This window comes from Brugia malayi (assembly GCF_000002995.4).
Source record: "Brugia malayi strain FR3 genome assembly, contig: Bm_v4_Chr4_scaffold_001, whole genome shotgun sequence".
In the NCBI taxonomy this organism is placed as follows: Eukaryota; Metazoa; Nematoda; class Chromadorea; order Rhabditida; family Onchocercidae; genus Brugia; species Brugia malayi.
The window spans coordinates 6,050,608-6,066,801 of record NW_025062478.1 but is presented as its reverse complement, the minus strand read 5'-3'; the positions used below and the strand labels follow the sequence as shown (position 1 = coordinate 6,066,801).

The following is a 16,194-nucleotide window of genomic DNA, read 5'->3' as shown; positions in this document are numbered from 1 at the left end:
GATATTTTCTCTCTATCTCTAGCACTTAGTGGTACTATCGTAGGAGACTTACTGAATGATAAAGCAATTAATAAGGTAAAAAGGATGAGTTCAGAATGCCCATTTCTTCGTACGAGTGAAAGAACTATTTAATTTTAAAATATTTACGGAAAGAATCTGTAATTAATCAATAATTTTAAATTAGGGCCTAAATGAGAATTAGTGTTTCAATCAGTTATTTTATCACTTATCATTGTACAGTTTTCATTCCCATTTTAGATTGTTTACCGGCTGGAATAATCCAGTTTAAACTATTCTAGCCGAAATTAACATGTTGATAGCAATCCTTGTCACCATGTAATATGTTAATTTATATTCGGTTTTTGCTTTTAATTCGATTTTCCAGTAAGTTAGTTGAATGTAATTATGATGTATTTAAATTTTGTAAATGTTCTATTATAATGGTTGCATTGAAATTATGTGGTAATTAAGGGTATAAATTAGATCTGTGATATAAAGTGGGAATTTTTGTTGCAACGTTCTTAGTTTGACTTGGTTAAATAATTTTGATCGATTGCTTTCATAATAAACAGATTCTTTTTAATTTTTGTGATATGTGATGGATCAGGTCATAAAGCTTGTCCACTGATATGTTTTAAACCATTAAAATTTGTTTTGGCTATGTTTTATTGTAAGTTACAAACTTAGTATATTTCGGAAAGGACAGGGAATTCATTATTGTTTCATTATTGTTTGGTATTATTATAGTGATATGATTGTGACAATTCCATTAAGACGTGTAAAGATTGCTGCTCAAAATTAGGAAATGTTCCCAATTAATTTTAATGGAATGTAACGTTTCGGGCAACAAGATGATGCAGATGGCATCGAATAAGGGCTTAGCTCGATTAACTGCTGGCAAGTTGCGATTAGTCAATTTGTCAAATTGTCGTGGGCAACAAATGGCAGCATCGAAAAAGGTTGAAGTATTCATCAATGACATGAAAGTACTTGTTGATCCGGGTACCACTATATTGCAGGTTTGTGCGACTGTTTTTACCTCATCTTTATGTATTTATTTTTGAACGATTTTTGACTTTTTATGTTGAAAATGCAATATAATGTTGGTCTTATGATCACCTACCACTTAATGTTCATTTCGCACTTCTTCTTAAGGTTGAGCTTGTACTGACAGTTATAAATATTGTTCCAGTGGATGTTTCTTTTGTTTTATGCAATTTAATTACAGGCGGCCTCCTTGCTTGGCGTTGATATCCCTCGCTTTTGTTATCACGACCGCCTTTCTATAGCTGGCAACTGCCGCATGTGTCTAGTAGAAGTAGAAAAACAGATAAAGGTAGGAGTTTTTTATTGATTTCTAAGATTCAGTTTAGAAGTGGTTCTTAAGGTTTTTAACTTCGCTTTTGATTTAGATTTGGCTTTTTGTCCATTTATTATATTTTTTATTTTGATTGAATTTCATTTTTGTCACTAATTTATAGCCAGCAGCATCATGTGCTATGCCTGTTGCGAATGGCATGAGAGTACAAACTAATTCACCAATGGCGAAAAAAGCTCGTGAAGGAGTAATGGAATTTCTGCTTTTAAATCATCCACTTGATTGTCCGATTTGTGACCAGGTTTGTTAGCCGGAACAGTGAATTACATAATACTTTTTTTGTTTTAAAATGAACGAGGATCAAATCTTAGGAGCTGGATCGCGAAGTCATGTAACGGTTTATTACATGCTGTTTCCATAGTGTTGGGAAATCTCTTGATCTAAGCGTAGTGACAGATAAAATAATTAGCAAGCTTTTAAAGACTACATTTTTTTGTGTCAAAAGAAAAAAAGACTCTTTAAGTAGATTTATGAATTTATAATATTGTTAGGGTGGTGAATGTGATTTACAAGATCAGTCAATGGGATTCGGTTCAGACAGAAGTCGTCTGGAAATTTTCTATGATGGCAAAAGGTTTCTTAAGCTTTTGAAATCTAAAAATTTATATTTTAAAATTTCATCTAGCTTTGAAAATTGCAGCTTTGAAAATTCCGTTGGTATCCGACTTATGTATTATAGCACTAAGAAGCTTATTTGTTCACAATAATTTTCCAGTGTTCTGGGTTTTTAGAGCTGTGGAAAATAAGTATATCGGACCACTGATAAAAACGGTAATGACACGATGCATTCAATGTACGCGATGTGTACGATTTGCCAATGAAATAGCCGGCGTTTCGGATTTTGGTACTACTGGGCGTGGAACTGATATGGAAGTTCGGGTTTTCTTTCTTTTTCATGATTGATAAGTCAAGATTGATTGTTTGTTCTTTCATTTATTAATATTTATACGATATATTCACTTTTTTCTGCTATTTATTACTGTGAGTATCTAACTATTTTATGCAATTTTGTCATTCAAGTACATTTTAAACGGAGAAACTTCAGTATGCAATCTATGATGATGGTACGTGACCTTTAGTATGCAATCAGATTAGAAAATTTTATTGGTGTGAGGAAATTAATCACTTAAAGATTGGAACTTATGTTGAGAAGTTGTTTGCGACGGAACTGTCGGGTAATGTTATTGATATTTGTCCAGTTGGCGCTCTTCTTAACAAACCGTACAGGTATATGTATTATTTATTTATATATATGTATTATTTTATATATAATATATATACATGAATTTGAGGTAAAATCTGCAAATGATTTTAACACATTTTGAAAACTTTGTGATTTTTACACTTAAGTGATGTTATTTATATGCAAAGTGTGTCTTCTGTACGTAATATTCTCAATTTCTTTATGAAAATTGAGTTCTTTCAGCTTTACAGCAAGGCCGTGGGAGTTGCGTAAAGTAGAAAGCGTCGACGTGATGGATGCCGTTGGTTCAAACATCGTAATTGCACATCGAACTGGTGAACTGTTCAGAATTACTCCAAAACTATGTGAGGTAGAAAAATGAATCACATAAATGTGTTTTTTTGACAAGATTCGAGGGTCTTTTTTGCTCATCGGATCCCGAACTCATTGATTTTATTATTATTATTATTATTATTATTTATTATTATTAATTATTATTATTATCATTATTATTATTAACTATTACTATTATTATTTTAGGATATTAATGAAGAATGGATAAGTGACAAAACACGTTTTGTTGTTGACGGCTTAAAAAGACAGCGACTTGGCCAGCCACTATTACGGACTCAAAATGGTTCTCTGGAGTAAGTTTGCATTTGTATAAGAAAGTATTCATGCATATTCAATTGTTGGTAGGCTAAAATTAAACTTCCATAATCATTTGTCTAATACTTTCATCTGCTTGCTTGACAAATTGCGATAGTGAAGGACAATATAATGCAGAAAAAAGAAAAAAGCATACATAACATAATAAATCCTTCGTTCACTAACTGATTTGTTTGCAGGCCATGCAGTTGGGAGGAAGCGCTCTTTGCTGTTGCATCAAAACTGCGCGCTGCTTTACCAAATCATATTGCTGCAATAGCAGGAGACCTCTGTGATACAGGTCTCCTTTATGGCATTAATAAAAAATAAAGAAATTCTTTGCTTTTTAAACTTCATATAAATTTAAAAAATTAGAAAATTTGTTGCCGCAAGAATAATTTGATTTTCAATAATTTTTCTTTTCTCTTGTATGTCATATGTCTTATGTATCTTGCATAATAACATTTCCAGAATCACTAATAGCTTTGAAAGACCTGATGAATCGATTTGATAGTGAATTGGTTTGCACGGAAGAATCATTCCCAAGCGGCAGTGGCGGAACTGATCTTCGGTAGTTTTCTAGAAATATATGATTAACAAGAAGTTTGGTTAAAGAATGAATAGTGCTTTGTTAATCAAACTCTTTGTTGATTTGGAATGTCTAGTCTTTGAGCTTACTGGCCATGATATTTCTCTGGACTTGATACTTCTGCGACATACATCCAACTCGTTTATATGTTATTGTTCTTTCGTTTTTGGACATTTTCTACTAAGTTATATGAAACTTTTCGTAATCTCTTTTGATAAATTATGTTTCGCAATCTCTACCAATAAATTATGTGTTAGAACTAAGCAAGTTAAAAGGTCAGCCGTTTCAGATGTAATTATGTTATGAATGACAAATTTATTGGGATAGAAAGAGTGGATGTTTTATTATTAATTGGCACAAATCCACGCTTTGAAGCCACAATTTTCAACGCTCGTATACGAAAAAGGTACTGCGAAAAACTTGCTGCTCTTCCCTTTTTTTTTTTGTGTGTTTTTTTTAGTGTTATTGATGAAGATTATTAGCTTATTTTTTACAGATTTAATAATTTATGTATTTTTTTATAAGCTTTTAAGCTCAATTTCAGTTATTTCGTTGGTTTGAAAAAATTAGACTGAAAAGAGTTGGGATTTGCACATCGCAAACTATTTTTCTATTCTATACTGCTGAAGCAATATATTTTAGCTTTCGACATACAGATATTGAAATTGGTGTTATCGGTGAAGAAGTTGACTTAAAATATGGTTATGAATACTTAGGTGACAATGGAAAAATTCTGGACGATATAATCAACGGCAAAGGCGAATTCGCTAAGGTGAGCAATTAGTTTTCTTCTGAAAAATAAACCAAGTTTGTGCTGAAGACAAAAAAAATTTCATATTTTCAAGTTTATTTCAAAATATTTGTTAAGCGTTTGCAAGCAGCTAAACGACCAATGATTGTTGTTGGCTCAGGCGCATTACAAGGAAAACATGGTGCTGCATTACTTGGAAAAATTCAAATATTCGCTGAAAAATTGCGATCTAAAACCGGAAAAAGTAAAAATTTTGTCTAATTAACCTAATCATTATTAATTCATATCTTGTCTCGAACTTCAGATATGTTTCCGTAGTGATGTATTTTTGGTGAGTAAGGTAGTTGGAGATATTATGTCTGATTTCATATTTTCTCCATTTCGAAGAAATGGTATAATTTTTATTTCATTATATACCTAACATCGAAAAGTTCACAAAAAATAAGCAGTGTATTGAGGACAAAAACTATTTTACTTTTTATTTTTAAATTTTATCTATAAAAATAGTGTTTTTTTTTCTTAATTTTAGCTATAAAAATAGTGAATGTTCTACAACGATATGCATCACAAGTTGGCGCTCTGGATGTTGGCTATAAAGTAAGTTTCTCCAATTTCTGCAATATTCATATGGTTCGGTGTAAGTAAATCATAAGTAACACTATTATTTGTAATAATTTTACGACGTAAGGATTGCATTTCTTTACCACATTCATTGCTACAGTTGCAAGCTGAATGAAATGTAAGTTCTCTTTTCAATTCTTTTAACCATGTGACTTTTATATGAGGACTGTGTAAGTCTAGACTAACATGATATGCATCACAAATTGGCAATATGCATGGACTGAAAAAATTTCCTTTTTATACTCTTGTAGATTTAAGATCGTTTATTTTTTTTTTTAAATTGTTTAGGCTGGAGCCGAATGGATCTTGAATTCTATTAAAGATATTAAATTTTTATATATGCTTGGCGCTGATAGTGGTCGTATCAAAAAAAGTGATTTAACTCCCGATACTTTTGTCATTTACCAAGGTTAGTGAATATTAAAGCTGATATTAGACTACTAGAAACATTTTTAAATAGTTCAAGCTTCCAATAAATAATTGAAATGAGTTTTAAGGTCATCATGGTGATATAGGAGTTGAGTTGGCAAATTTGATCTTGCCAGGTGCTGCTTATACGGAAAAGGATGCCACTTATGTTAATACCGAAGGCCGAGCGCAAAGGGTTGGTGATTTCAGCCTTTTCTGTGCAATTTTTTAGAAAAGAGCGAAATGGTTTTTTCTTTAGGAATGCTCAGTTCATCAGTTAATTGATTAAAAAATTGATTTGAAATTTTTAAGCTAAGTTTTTGAATGGGTTCGAAAGTTTCTGCTAATTTTGTGCACAAATTGTGCTAAAAACCAGTAATCTTAGAGCAAATCTAAAAATTCATTAAAAAATTTCCCCAATCTAGTTACTATATAGCTTTTCCGCATATCCGAGTACTGTTAATTTCATTAGTTAATAATGTGCTAAGAAGAAAATCGCAAAATTGTATACTACAGCAGTGTAGTGATTGAAAGTGCTATACATCGGTAATAAACAGTTTCTCCACATGGATGGATAGTCGTGACAAAAGAAAGAATCTGAAATCACAGGATATTAACTGATCGATTTAGCTTCACATTTCATCTTTTATTGTGAACATTTATTGTCGATTTATAATTGATTGCTAGTATAGTGATTTCTTAATTTCTGAAGCTTTCTTTGTGATCGATATAACTATGTATTTAAGGATCAGAACTGAAATTGCCGTTTTAAAAGTTTTTTGTCCAAAATACTCGGATGACATTTATGTCACTATGATTTGCTAAGTTAATTCATTATTTAATGAAATCTTTGTTAATGTACAAACCGTCATTACTTTGTTTTACAGGCTTATGCGGCAATAACTGCTCCAGGTGATGCGAGAATAGATTGGAAAATTATCCGAGCTATTAGCGAAGTAGCCGGAAGAACTCTGCCCTACAATGATCTTGATCAAATAAGAAGTAGAATGGCTGAGGTTAGTCTTGGTTTCTTAATAATTTAGAATTTTACTACACGCTTCTTAAATCTCACAAGTCTTTGTTTTCTGCAAAAATTTTGAAAAGTTCCAGATTGCGCCTCACTTGGTACGATGCGGTAATGTTGAAGAATGCTCATTTCAGGAACAAGCAACATTGTTAGCGGAAGTGATTTTTCTGATTTTTTTCTTTTTTCAGATTTTGGATTAAAGACCTCTTTTCACTTTAATTTTTGGAGAAGTTAGACTTAAAGAGCAGTTTAGCAGTGGAATTAAGGGTATAATTTTCCGGGAAGCTTACTGTATGCATTACCCATTCATGTTTTTTTGCACCAGCCTGAAATTATCGTTTTTTAGAATTATACTGCCGCCATCAAAAGAAAAACCCTAATTTGAAAGTGGATTAAAGCCAAGACTTTCATTGACCTTCATATAGATCGTTGAAGTTGCACTCATACTGCTAGAATTTATTTTAATTAATTATGTTGCTACGGTTTATTTTAACACTAATAATATCAGCTTATTAAAGTCAGATTGGGTAATTGTAACTTTAATAATCTGTACTATTAGTTTCTGAATAACTATTTAATTCAAATAGTTTTGATTCAAAATCGTGATTGAAGCTTAAAGATATACATCAAAGTTTTGTTTTTCATTCATTCAAAACACTTGTTGTACATTTTTTCAGTATGTTTCAAGTAAATATATAAATTCCGGATTCCACATAGAAATTTCAGTCTGGTGATACAAACGTTTCGTTGAAACCGGAATTGCTTGAACTAGGTGATTTCTGGATGACAAATTCAATATCTCGTGCTTCGAAAACGATGGCTGAATGTGTTCGTGCATATCAGCGTTACAAGCAGGATCCTTATATGGAAGAAAATAGATTTCTTTGTGTATAATGCTATCTTAATTCGCCACCTATCAGCAAATAAAGTAAAAGTTATTACTTTTTAGGTTTGGCATTGGTGGACACTTATAAAAATATATAATTTTTATAAAAGATATTTATGAAATTGTAAGATGTAAAGCTTTTTGTATATTTGTTACACTGCCGAAGAAATTACGATGTACTGTTAGGAAGTTTTTTTTTTTTTCTTTATGTAATAAGTATTTTATGGATATTGCTTATCACACTAAACTCTTGTTTTTCATTTAGGCAGAACATCCGTTGTACATTAATAACACATTTTTCCAGTGTGTTCAGAGTAAATTCAGAAATCCACTTGAAGCTTTTTTAGTTGAAAAATTTTTGTTGTCCAAACATCTGGGCATCTAACATTAATTTCAACAGCAATATACCAGGTATAAAATATTATTAGCATACTTCAGTAAAGAGGATAGTGATTTAAAGAAGTAAGTATTTTTGCTGTCGCAGTTATATCTTGAATTATTTGTTGAAATTTTAGCTGAATAAACTATCTAGTAGGTGTTATCATGCAGCGTTCTTTTATCAGTTGTTTTCATCTAAACTCAGATTTCTCGCAAATCGATCTCCTTATCGTCTGCATATTCTGATCATAAGACACATGGAGGTCTACCAGAGTTTCTTTCTTCATTACCAGCACCAAGAAAATCAAAGATAAGTAATAAATGTTATAATGAAATAATGATATCCAGTTGAAATTCGGCATATTGGACCAGTCGGTGATCCAACTGTCACCGATGCATTGAAGTGGTTTGTAGCATGCTCCTTCATATTCATATAAGGATATAATCATCGTATATTTAAAACATTTGAGAAGAATAAATAAAATTAACAACCAACTGAAGTCATAGAGTGTTTTTTTTTTTTTTTTTTTTTTTTTTTTTTGACTCAAGTCAGGAATGATTCGAGAATGACAATGAAATTTGGTTGTCCAGATGGGAAGGATATCGGTAAGAGAGTTCCGGTTTGTCGATGCCACAGTGAACCCATAAGGAAATTGAAGTTCAGTTCTGTATCCTACTCCTCCTAGTTTAACTGAGCTCATTTTATCTGTACTCTTTCAGTTTAATTTCATTCTATTCTCCTAGAACCTTTAATCGTCTTTTCAGTAAGGCTCGTTTCTTTTCACGCATGCATTGTTCCTGTTTTTTACGAAGTTGTTTCTCCATTTCTGATAATGAATCACTCTGAAAACTTTAATTCATTTTGTGAAATTCAGATGATTTCATTATATGCTATTTCTAGTAAATGCAAAAGCAGTTCCAATTTATGTTATAAATTCTGTCTTAGAATATCAGTATATTCAGCAATGAGATGTCATCTTACAAAAAATCTATTACTATTGGCACGGTGTTTAATCATAATTGAGTAATCTGATTCACGGAGATTGGAAACTACGTTTGCAATTTTAGTTAGTTTTCAGTTAGTTAATTATAAAATCTCTTCAATAAAATTCTTGAATGCGAACCGTTTTCCGCACAACGACAAATGCTCGTTCTTGTTTATTAGTACCAATTGGTCGTGAATATTTGAGCAACGCATTAAGACGAGCTTTCGGATTCAATGAAAACTCCAGCATAAGAATGACTTGTGCCCACTTTTTATAAGTATAAGATTTAGAAAAACATAGCAATTGAAAAAGGTTGAATAATGGTTATGTATACTTTAAAACGGACTAAATCGTTTAATTAACAAACCTGTCGTTTCCACTCAGTTTGAGTTCCAGATATTAAATCATACGTCCTGCCCATCATTGCGATTAATAAGTTAAGCTGCATAACGCTAACAAACAATTCGTAAATAATGAACATCGCCTTAAAATAACTTTACATTTCTTGCCCATACTCATTCGTATTATTCTTTTCATTTTTTCAAATTTATACAAAACTGTCAACCTTGCCAATGTAGATCATCATTGTTCGGTCACACAAAGTGACCATTTTGCGATAAAAAACCATAAATTCACCAATTGTCATGATAAATATTCTCATTATTGCTTCCATTGGATGATCCATAATACCGTCGGTGTCCTTTGACAGTGTGGCATTTTGATATTCAGCTTTCTGACGATTACATGACATAAATATAATGTAAAATGCTGCAAATAATTAAGCAATTGAATTTGTAATGATAAAAAAATCAAAAGAAATATTTTGTAAACAATGAGAAAGAAAGAGAAAGGAAGTTTTTATTTAACTTTTTATCATTCGTAATTCAATTCGAGAAGGACAATATAACAATAAAAAATAAGCGTAAAAATTACAGTGAAATAAAATATGATAAAATTATTGTGTAAATTAAAACAGTACCAAAATAGAGAGGTAGTTGTATGGAAAGGGACTGTCAAATACCAAAATTGTCATTTCTTATACATTTCAAGAAGGATTTCCCGAAAAAAAAAAAAATAATTTTATCATACTTTATTTCACTGTAATTTTTCAAGCAAGAGAAAGGATGTCATTACCAAGCAAGAGAAGGATGTTATCAGCAAGAGAAAGGATGTCATTACCTTGAGAAAAACCGATTAGAAAAATCGCATAGATAAGGAAAAATCGGCTTAAATCTCGCGATAAGATTGTATATATCATCAAAACGAACGGTCCGATAAATTTTACAGCTCTAGAATTTAAGTCACTAAATTTAAAAAAAAAAAAGAAAACTGATTAGTTTTCTAAAATTATGACAGATGCGTCATTAAAGAATAATGATATGGATTAAATGTTCACATAATATAAATAAGTAATACAAGTCTTGTTGATATTAACATTTTCAAGTTATTTTGTACTCATTCACTATAGCCTATATTATATTTTTATTATTTATATCTTCCTAAAATGACTATGAAATTTAATATATCGAATTAATTCTATAAAATTTTTTAATTTCTATCGTTTCTTCTTTTTTGTCTTATAATCTATTCTAAAACTTATTCCCTTCTTTTATCTATAATTAGATTTTAAAATTTTCAGGCAAAAATTTTATGTATTCTTTTTAAATGCTATAAATTTGAATTTTTTTTTTTGTTGATCTCTTAGTCAAAAATGATTAATAAAGGAAAAAAAAAAGAAATACCTTGAATAAAACAAGAAATGTACACTAATCAGAAGTACGACGAGCAACGAAAGTGCATTGTCAAAAAAAAGCATTGCTGGGGTCAATGAGCACATCAAACGAAATGGTATTATCATCAAAATTAGCATAAATGATATCTTGTACGCAATCTTGGCCGGGAATGATTTCTAAGAAAATTGTAGAATAATGCCAAGGAATTTCCATATCAGTTGCTTAATCAGCCATAATGGAGTAGAATTTTATAGTAATTTCTAGCAGAAATTTTAATTTTATATGTTCTTTTAAATGCCTTAAAGTTTTTCTTTGAAAGTTTTTCTTGGCTTATTAGCCAGAACTGATTAATAAAAAAAAACTGTAAAGAAATGGAAAGAATATAAAACTTTCATTTGATAATATATAAATATGTATAAACTGTTATTATTTATAAGATGTTAGATTGTAAAAAGAATAAAATATGCTTGCAATGTTTGAAGTACATTTAGACCTTCTTATTCATAATTCTGCATAAAAGATATCGGAAACTGACCAGTATTCGCCACCATAGTTTTCTTCCAGTACTACGAATGTCCATTACATCGTCAACAACTTGAAATATGGTCATTAAAAGTACAGCAACCTCAGCCACTAAACGAAGCTGTAAAGAAGTGAAAAATATTGCATTTCATTATAAAAAAGATATGTAAATCAAATCAATTTATTTCTAAAAATCTTAGACTGTAAAACCAATACTTTGTTTTTCATAATTTTTGTTATTACTGATTCAGTTAGCAAAATTAGTATTCCATTTTCTAAAAAAAATTCTTATAACATACATTTTGTTGCCACCCGTGTCCAAAGTACCACCAATGACCGCACGAATAATCAATTTGTAATAATCTCTCTATTAAAATATTGCAAATTATTAAACAAGATTGAGATAGATTACGAAATAAAACAAAATCATGAAAATTTTAAAGCTTATTAGTATTTTCTGGTCCTATGCGATTTGTGAAAGAGTCTTTTTCGAGTCAAAAATTTCTAGTATTTAATTAATTATCTTTAGCAGCATTTTAGCAGGATGTTACTGATTAATAGAAACTGCTATAATAAAAATGGAATTTGTGTACAGTTAATTTCACTTGATTACCGATTCTTGACAAAACTAAATACTATCTGAGATATATATAAAATAAAAAGAAACCTAAATTTTGAGAGTCCATTTTGCTGTCCTTTAGCAAATTTATTGCTGCGAATGAAGATGTCATTGTTTGGTTATCATCAGTATTATTAAGTGATGAATTATCAATATTGAATAAAACCATAGTGTCAAGATAATTCATGACGATGCTCTGCAACTTTTCACTCTTTTACTATCATTGTAACTTTATTTGACCTTCTTGTGCATTTTTCTTGCAGCAAACGAAATATTAATGAGATTACCTCATCAGTTAGTGAAAATGGTCGACACATGAATGCGGTAAAGGTGCAAATGTAAAAAAATAAATAACAACCAAATGATAAAGCAAGTCTGAAATCTTATAAATTTAGTCTGAGATAAATTTTGAAAAAGAAAAATTTTTCATTCCATCTGAAAAATGATCATTATTTGGCAATAAATTATAATTTGAACAAATGTAACGAATGCTTTAATACATATTTCAATGAATTGAAAGAAATTAAAATAATCGTAGAGACAGCACATTTTTTATAGCACTGCCAACTTTTTTTTTCTCACAGAAATATCCACTCTGATGATGTTACTATATTTTGGTTTATTTCTTAAAAAAATATGGATAAATAATGTTCGACCGTGTTCGTCCGAATGATTCCCATTTTACTTGTAACAGATCGCCCAACAAGCCATCGAGAAGTTGTAGATGTTTCGTTGATTCCTGAATGAAGTTAAGCAAAATTCTATTTATTTTTTGATCAGTGAGAACAAAGCTCTACAATGATGGTAAAGAAGCAGAAGCAGAATTTATACACTTTTATTAATTATAATGAAATAATAAACTACCCCATAAACGATCAATGACAGAGCACTATCTTCATTAAGTTCACCCGTTTCCTGATTAATTGTGTCCAATTTTGCAAGTGGATAAGCATGGCTGCTTGCGTCACCGTATAACCAGATTACGTTTGCTTCCAGTTTTAAAATTTGTTCAAACATCTACAATATCATTATTTGCAAATTTCTTTCTTTACCATTATGAATCCTGTGACGCTTGCTTTCTTAACTGAAAATATTGGTTATACCAAAGTATTCTGAAGTTAGCTTCTTAGTAGCCTCCCCCCTCCCTTCCACCCTTTTTCAAAATTCCCCTCCCTCTGTTATTTCACTCTGTCACACACACAAGTGTTTAAATAATATGCTAAATACCGATTATAATTATCAGTAATTCTTAGAATACAATATAATAATAAAGTATGTGAATTTACAAAATATATGTGAATTTCTGCCAATTTCTCAATTTGCAATGATATAACATTTTTTTTTTTCAACATTTTTTCAACTTTTATAATTGTTTTCAAAATTAAAACTCTCTTTTTTAGAAATTTTAAATCCAAAATTTGGAAAAATTTTCGTGATTCTTTTACAATTTAACTCACCTCTTTTTTTGCTAAATGAGCTGCCAATGTCAACGGTGTCAAATTTCGATTGTTCATTATTTGTAATTTGGCACCTGTGTCGTAACAGAGTTTTAACATTTCCTAAAATTTTTCCTTTTCGTAACATAAGCTAGTCGATAAGTCTAATTTAAAAAATAATCAACAAGTTTAAAAAAATTTTTCTTTTCTTTAAACTTCTACAAAGCTTCAGAAAAGAAAAAGGTGATAACAACTGTCAGAGAATGTAAATTAGCAATTTAAGGTCAAAGGACACCCTTTGACCTTAGATTGCAGTTAAAATAAGTGATTAAGTAAATGAGAAAATTAGATATGAGATAAATACTTACTGGTTGCTCATGAATTACAGCTAGATGAAGTACTGTGTTACCGTTTGTATCTTTTCGGTTTGGATCAGCACGTTTTGCTATTAAAATACGGTAACAATCGGTCTGATTGATGCACGCGGCAAATGATAACGGATATTCTCCAAAATACATTCGACTGCAAAAGTAAGCCTTCATTATCATTTTATAAATCTATTGGAATTCCATCGAGTTAGCAAATTACCATGGCTGAATATTTTGAAATAAAGAAATTATTTTTCGCCATGCTTTAGATGGTGATTATATAAATTAAATTGCTCAAATAAACGTTAAACAAAATGGCTGCTACGTTAACCATTTAAAAAGGATTCAGAAAGTCATGTATATTCAGAGATTATGAACATTCTCTTAGCGTGGAAAGACTTCCTACCCGTTATAAGTAGTTTTTAAGCTGAGTTCAACATATTCATGTTCCAGCGAATCTGTACGACTGCTTTTTTGATCATCAGGACAAAAAAACGCCCCGTAACAACGTTGATTAATATCAGCACCATGTCGAAGTAGAAATAGTACCATAGCAGGATCTTCATTAATTATTGCTTGATGTAAAGGTGAAAGACCTACAAGGAAAGAAAACTTTTGTTAGACAAATTCAACATCTAGCTAAAAGCTATACCCTAAATTAAACTTAAGAAATTTATTCATTAAATTGTTTTTCATATCAATATTTGTAGAATTTAATCTACATTTAATGTAAAATCAAAATGAATTAACATAGCACGAGATGGAATTAGAACCAGCTGACTACAGCTTTCATCAATACTTAACATTGTATCATCATCATCTTGTATTACAAAGTATCTGTGAAAATACCATAGTAATCTTCGCTAATGAATATATCATTAACAAGCTTTGGATAAGCTTTGATTAATTTGATAGCAAGTTGGTTATGAATAGCCGTTCCATGCAGAAGACAAACACCAACAAGATTCTCGCCCATTAAACCACGCTCGTCCAGTTTCCACGTCACTTCTCGATATTTCCATTCAGATTTTCCACGTTTATCGTCTCCTTCCAGTAATTTGAGAGCTAAAAATTAATAAAATTTGCACAAAGATATCATAAAATATCTGATCTGTGATCAAAATTGTTAAGAAGTCGAGTATTTAACAAACATATTTGATCATAAGTCATCTGATCATTTAAATCATTGACTTCATATTGCGCAGTTCACAAATTTTTGACTAAACTTTATATCGTAATTTTTGATTTGCAAATTAAATAGATACCTTTTTTTAAATCACCCTGATTCTCGCCTTCTTGTCGAAACTCATCAAGAATATTAGGCCCACTTTTTCCTTTACCTTTCTTACGCTTCAAAGCACTAAGCATTGCATTTCGCTCTTTATTCCGAATTTTCACCAATTCAGCTACAGAAACCATTTTACCTCTTCCGGAATTGTACATAAAGTCTTTCAACTGGAAATCCCTCTATATTAGTTTGCTTTAAAGGAAAGACAGAGCGCAATGCAATATATGTTTAAAATTGGAATCTTTGCGAATTAAGGAATAATATTTCACTATTTTTTATTAATTTGCAAGTGCTGTTTTATTTTATTTTATTTTGTCATCTAATTATTTTGCCCTAGCAAAAATGATTCCAAATCGGAGTATTAAATGATAAAAAGATTATAAATGTAGTACATAATAAGAATATAGAACAGTTTATTTAAATAATCTGCCATGAACCTTTGTCTCGATAAATTCATCAATAATTGACGAATCACCGGTATCTTTGGCGTATTTCATCCATGGTATTAACTCACCGCCACCGTACATATCAACAAAACGGTAAAGCTTCGGTGTCGATTTTCCTTGCTTACGTGTTCCCTCACCATGTGCTGCCGACGATTCCACATTTCCCATTTTTTTCTGAGCATCAAATTGTCTGCAAAACTTTAAGTAACTTCAACAATAAATTTTTAATATTCTGAAATCTATCCTGTAATCTTAAATTACAAAAGCATTTTTTCGATGAAATCTGAGACTGTGTCAAGAAAAAAAATAGATCGAACCGTATGTTGCTTTTACACATTTCAAATATTCAATTTTATTAGAATTTTATTTTTCTAAAAACTATAAACTGCTATAGTTTTCAACAATTCTAGAGAGCATTACATAATTTGGAAGTTGGATATTTTTCTTTGTATTTCTTATGGTCTAGTTAGTTCAATCAACCAATTGGCAACAATTTTCTTCCTGGTCTGATTGATCGATCGACTTAGATGAAATAGATTTTGAGGTAAAAGTATATAACAATAGTGTAAATCTGCTGAAAATCAAGGTAAAACTTAAAGAATATTAACATTATATCATCAACGCAAGTCGTTGCTAAAAATGATACAATTCAAATAAAAAAATGCATACATTATTAACATTTCAGGGAAGAAATATAAAAATCACATTAATTGTTAATTGATAAGATGTATGTTGGAATATCTTACTTATACTTATTGATAGGATTACTAACTAAAGGCAGAAATGTAATTATGCTGGATGACTACAATTTTTATATTTTTCCTTGACTGCTAGTGAATTGTTATTCAAATGCAATTATTTCTTTCTAACTTAAGCATTTAATGCATTTTCGCAAGATTCATTTCCTAGAATTCTAACAATTTATTT

General features: G+C 30.4%; 2 protein-coding genes across 4 annotated transcripts; one reads left to right on the top strand and one right to left on the bottom strand.

The window, feature by feature from the left end:
- Window positions 1-824: 824 nt before the first annotated feature.
- Bma-nuo-5 (Uncharacterized protein) lies at window positions 825-7,499 on the top strand (the record flags this gene model as incomplete). 2 transcript variants are annotated; one of them, XM_001901859.2, is made up of 19 exons in its annotated part: window positions 825-1,019; window positions 1,229-1,336; window positions 1,482-1,619; window positions 1,870-1,952; window positions 2,110-2,251; window positions 2,511-2,605; window positions 2,805-2,931; window positions 3,102-3,208; window positions 3,410-3,510; window positions 3,681-3,780; window positions 4,088-4,204; window positions 4,441-4,570; window positions 4,667-4,793; window positions 5,079-5,146; window positions 5,459-5,579; window positions 5,668-5,774; window positions 6,466-6,594; window positions 6,689-6,763; window positions 7,332-7,499. In XM_001901859.2, 19 exons carry the CDS (start codon window positions 825-827, stop codon window positions 7,497-7,499), a joined length of 2,238 nt encoding a protein of 745 aa, XP_001901894.1. The 2 variants fall into 2 exon arrangements, with proteins under 2 accessions (XP_001901894.1, XP_042937749.1); XM_043081815.1 differs by having other exon boundaries at window positions 852-1,019.
- A 1,102-nt stretch (window positions 7,500-8,601) lies between these two features.
- Bm5691 (Uncharacterized protein) lies at window positions 8,602-15,435 on the bottom strand (the record flags this gene model as incomplete). Of its 2 annotated transcripts, XM_043081814.1 has the most annotated exons (18): window positions 8,602-8,712; window positions 8,994-9,122; window positions 9,223-9,339; window positions 9,421-9,623; window positions 10,035-10,144; window positions 10,598-10,764; window positions 11,124-11,231; window positions 11,410-11,477; window positions 11,778-11,925; window positions 12,017-12,104; window positions 12,386-12,468; window positions 12,594-12,746; window positions 13,187-13,288; window positions 13,534-13,687; window positions 13,940-14,129; window positions 14,383-14,598; window positions 14,799-14,988; window positions 15,259-15,435. In XM_043081814.1, 18 exons carry the CDS (start codon window positions 15,433-15,435, stop codon window positions 8,602-8,604), a joined length of 2,514 nt encoding a protein of 837 aa, XP_042937748.1. The 2 variants fall into 2 exon arrangements, with proteins under 2 accessions (XP_042937748.1, XP_042937747.1); XM_043081813.1 differs by lacking the exon at window positions 8,994-9,122.
- Between the last annotated feature and the right edge of the window lie 759 nt (window positions 15,436-16,194).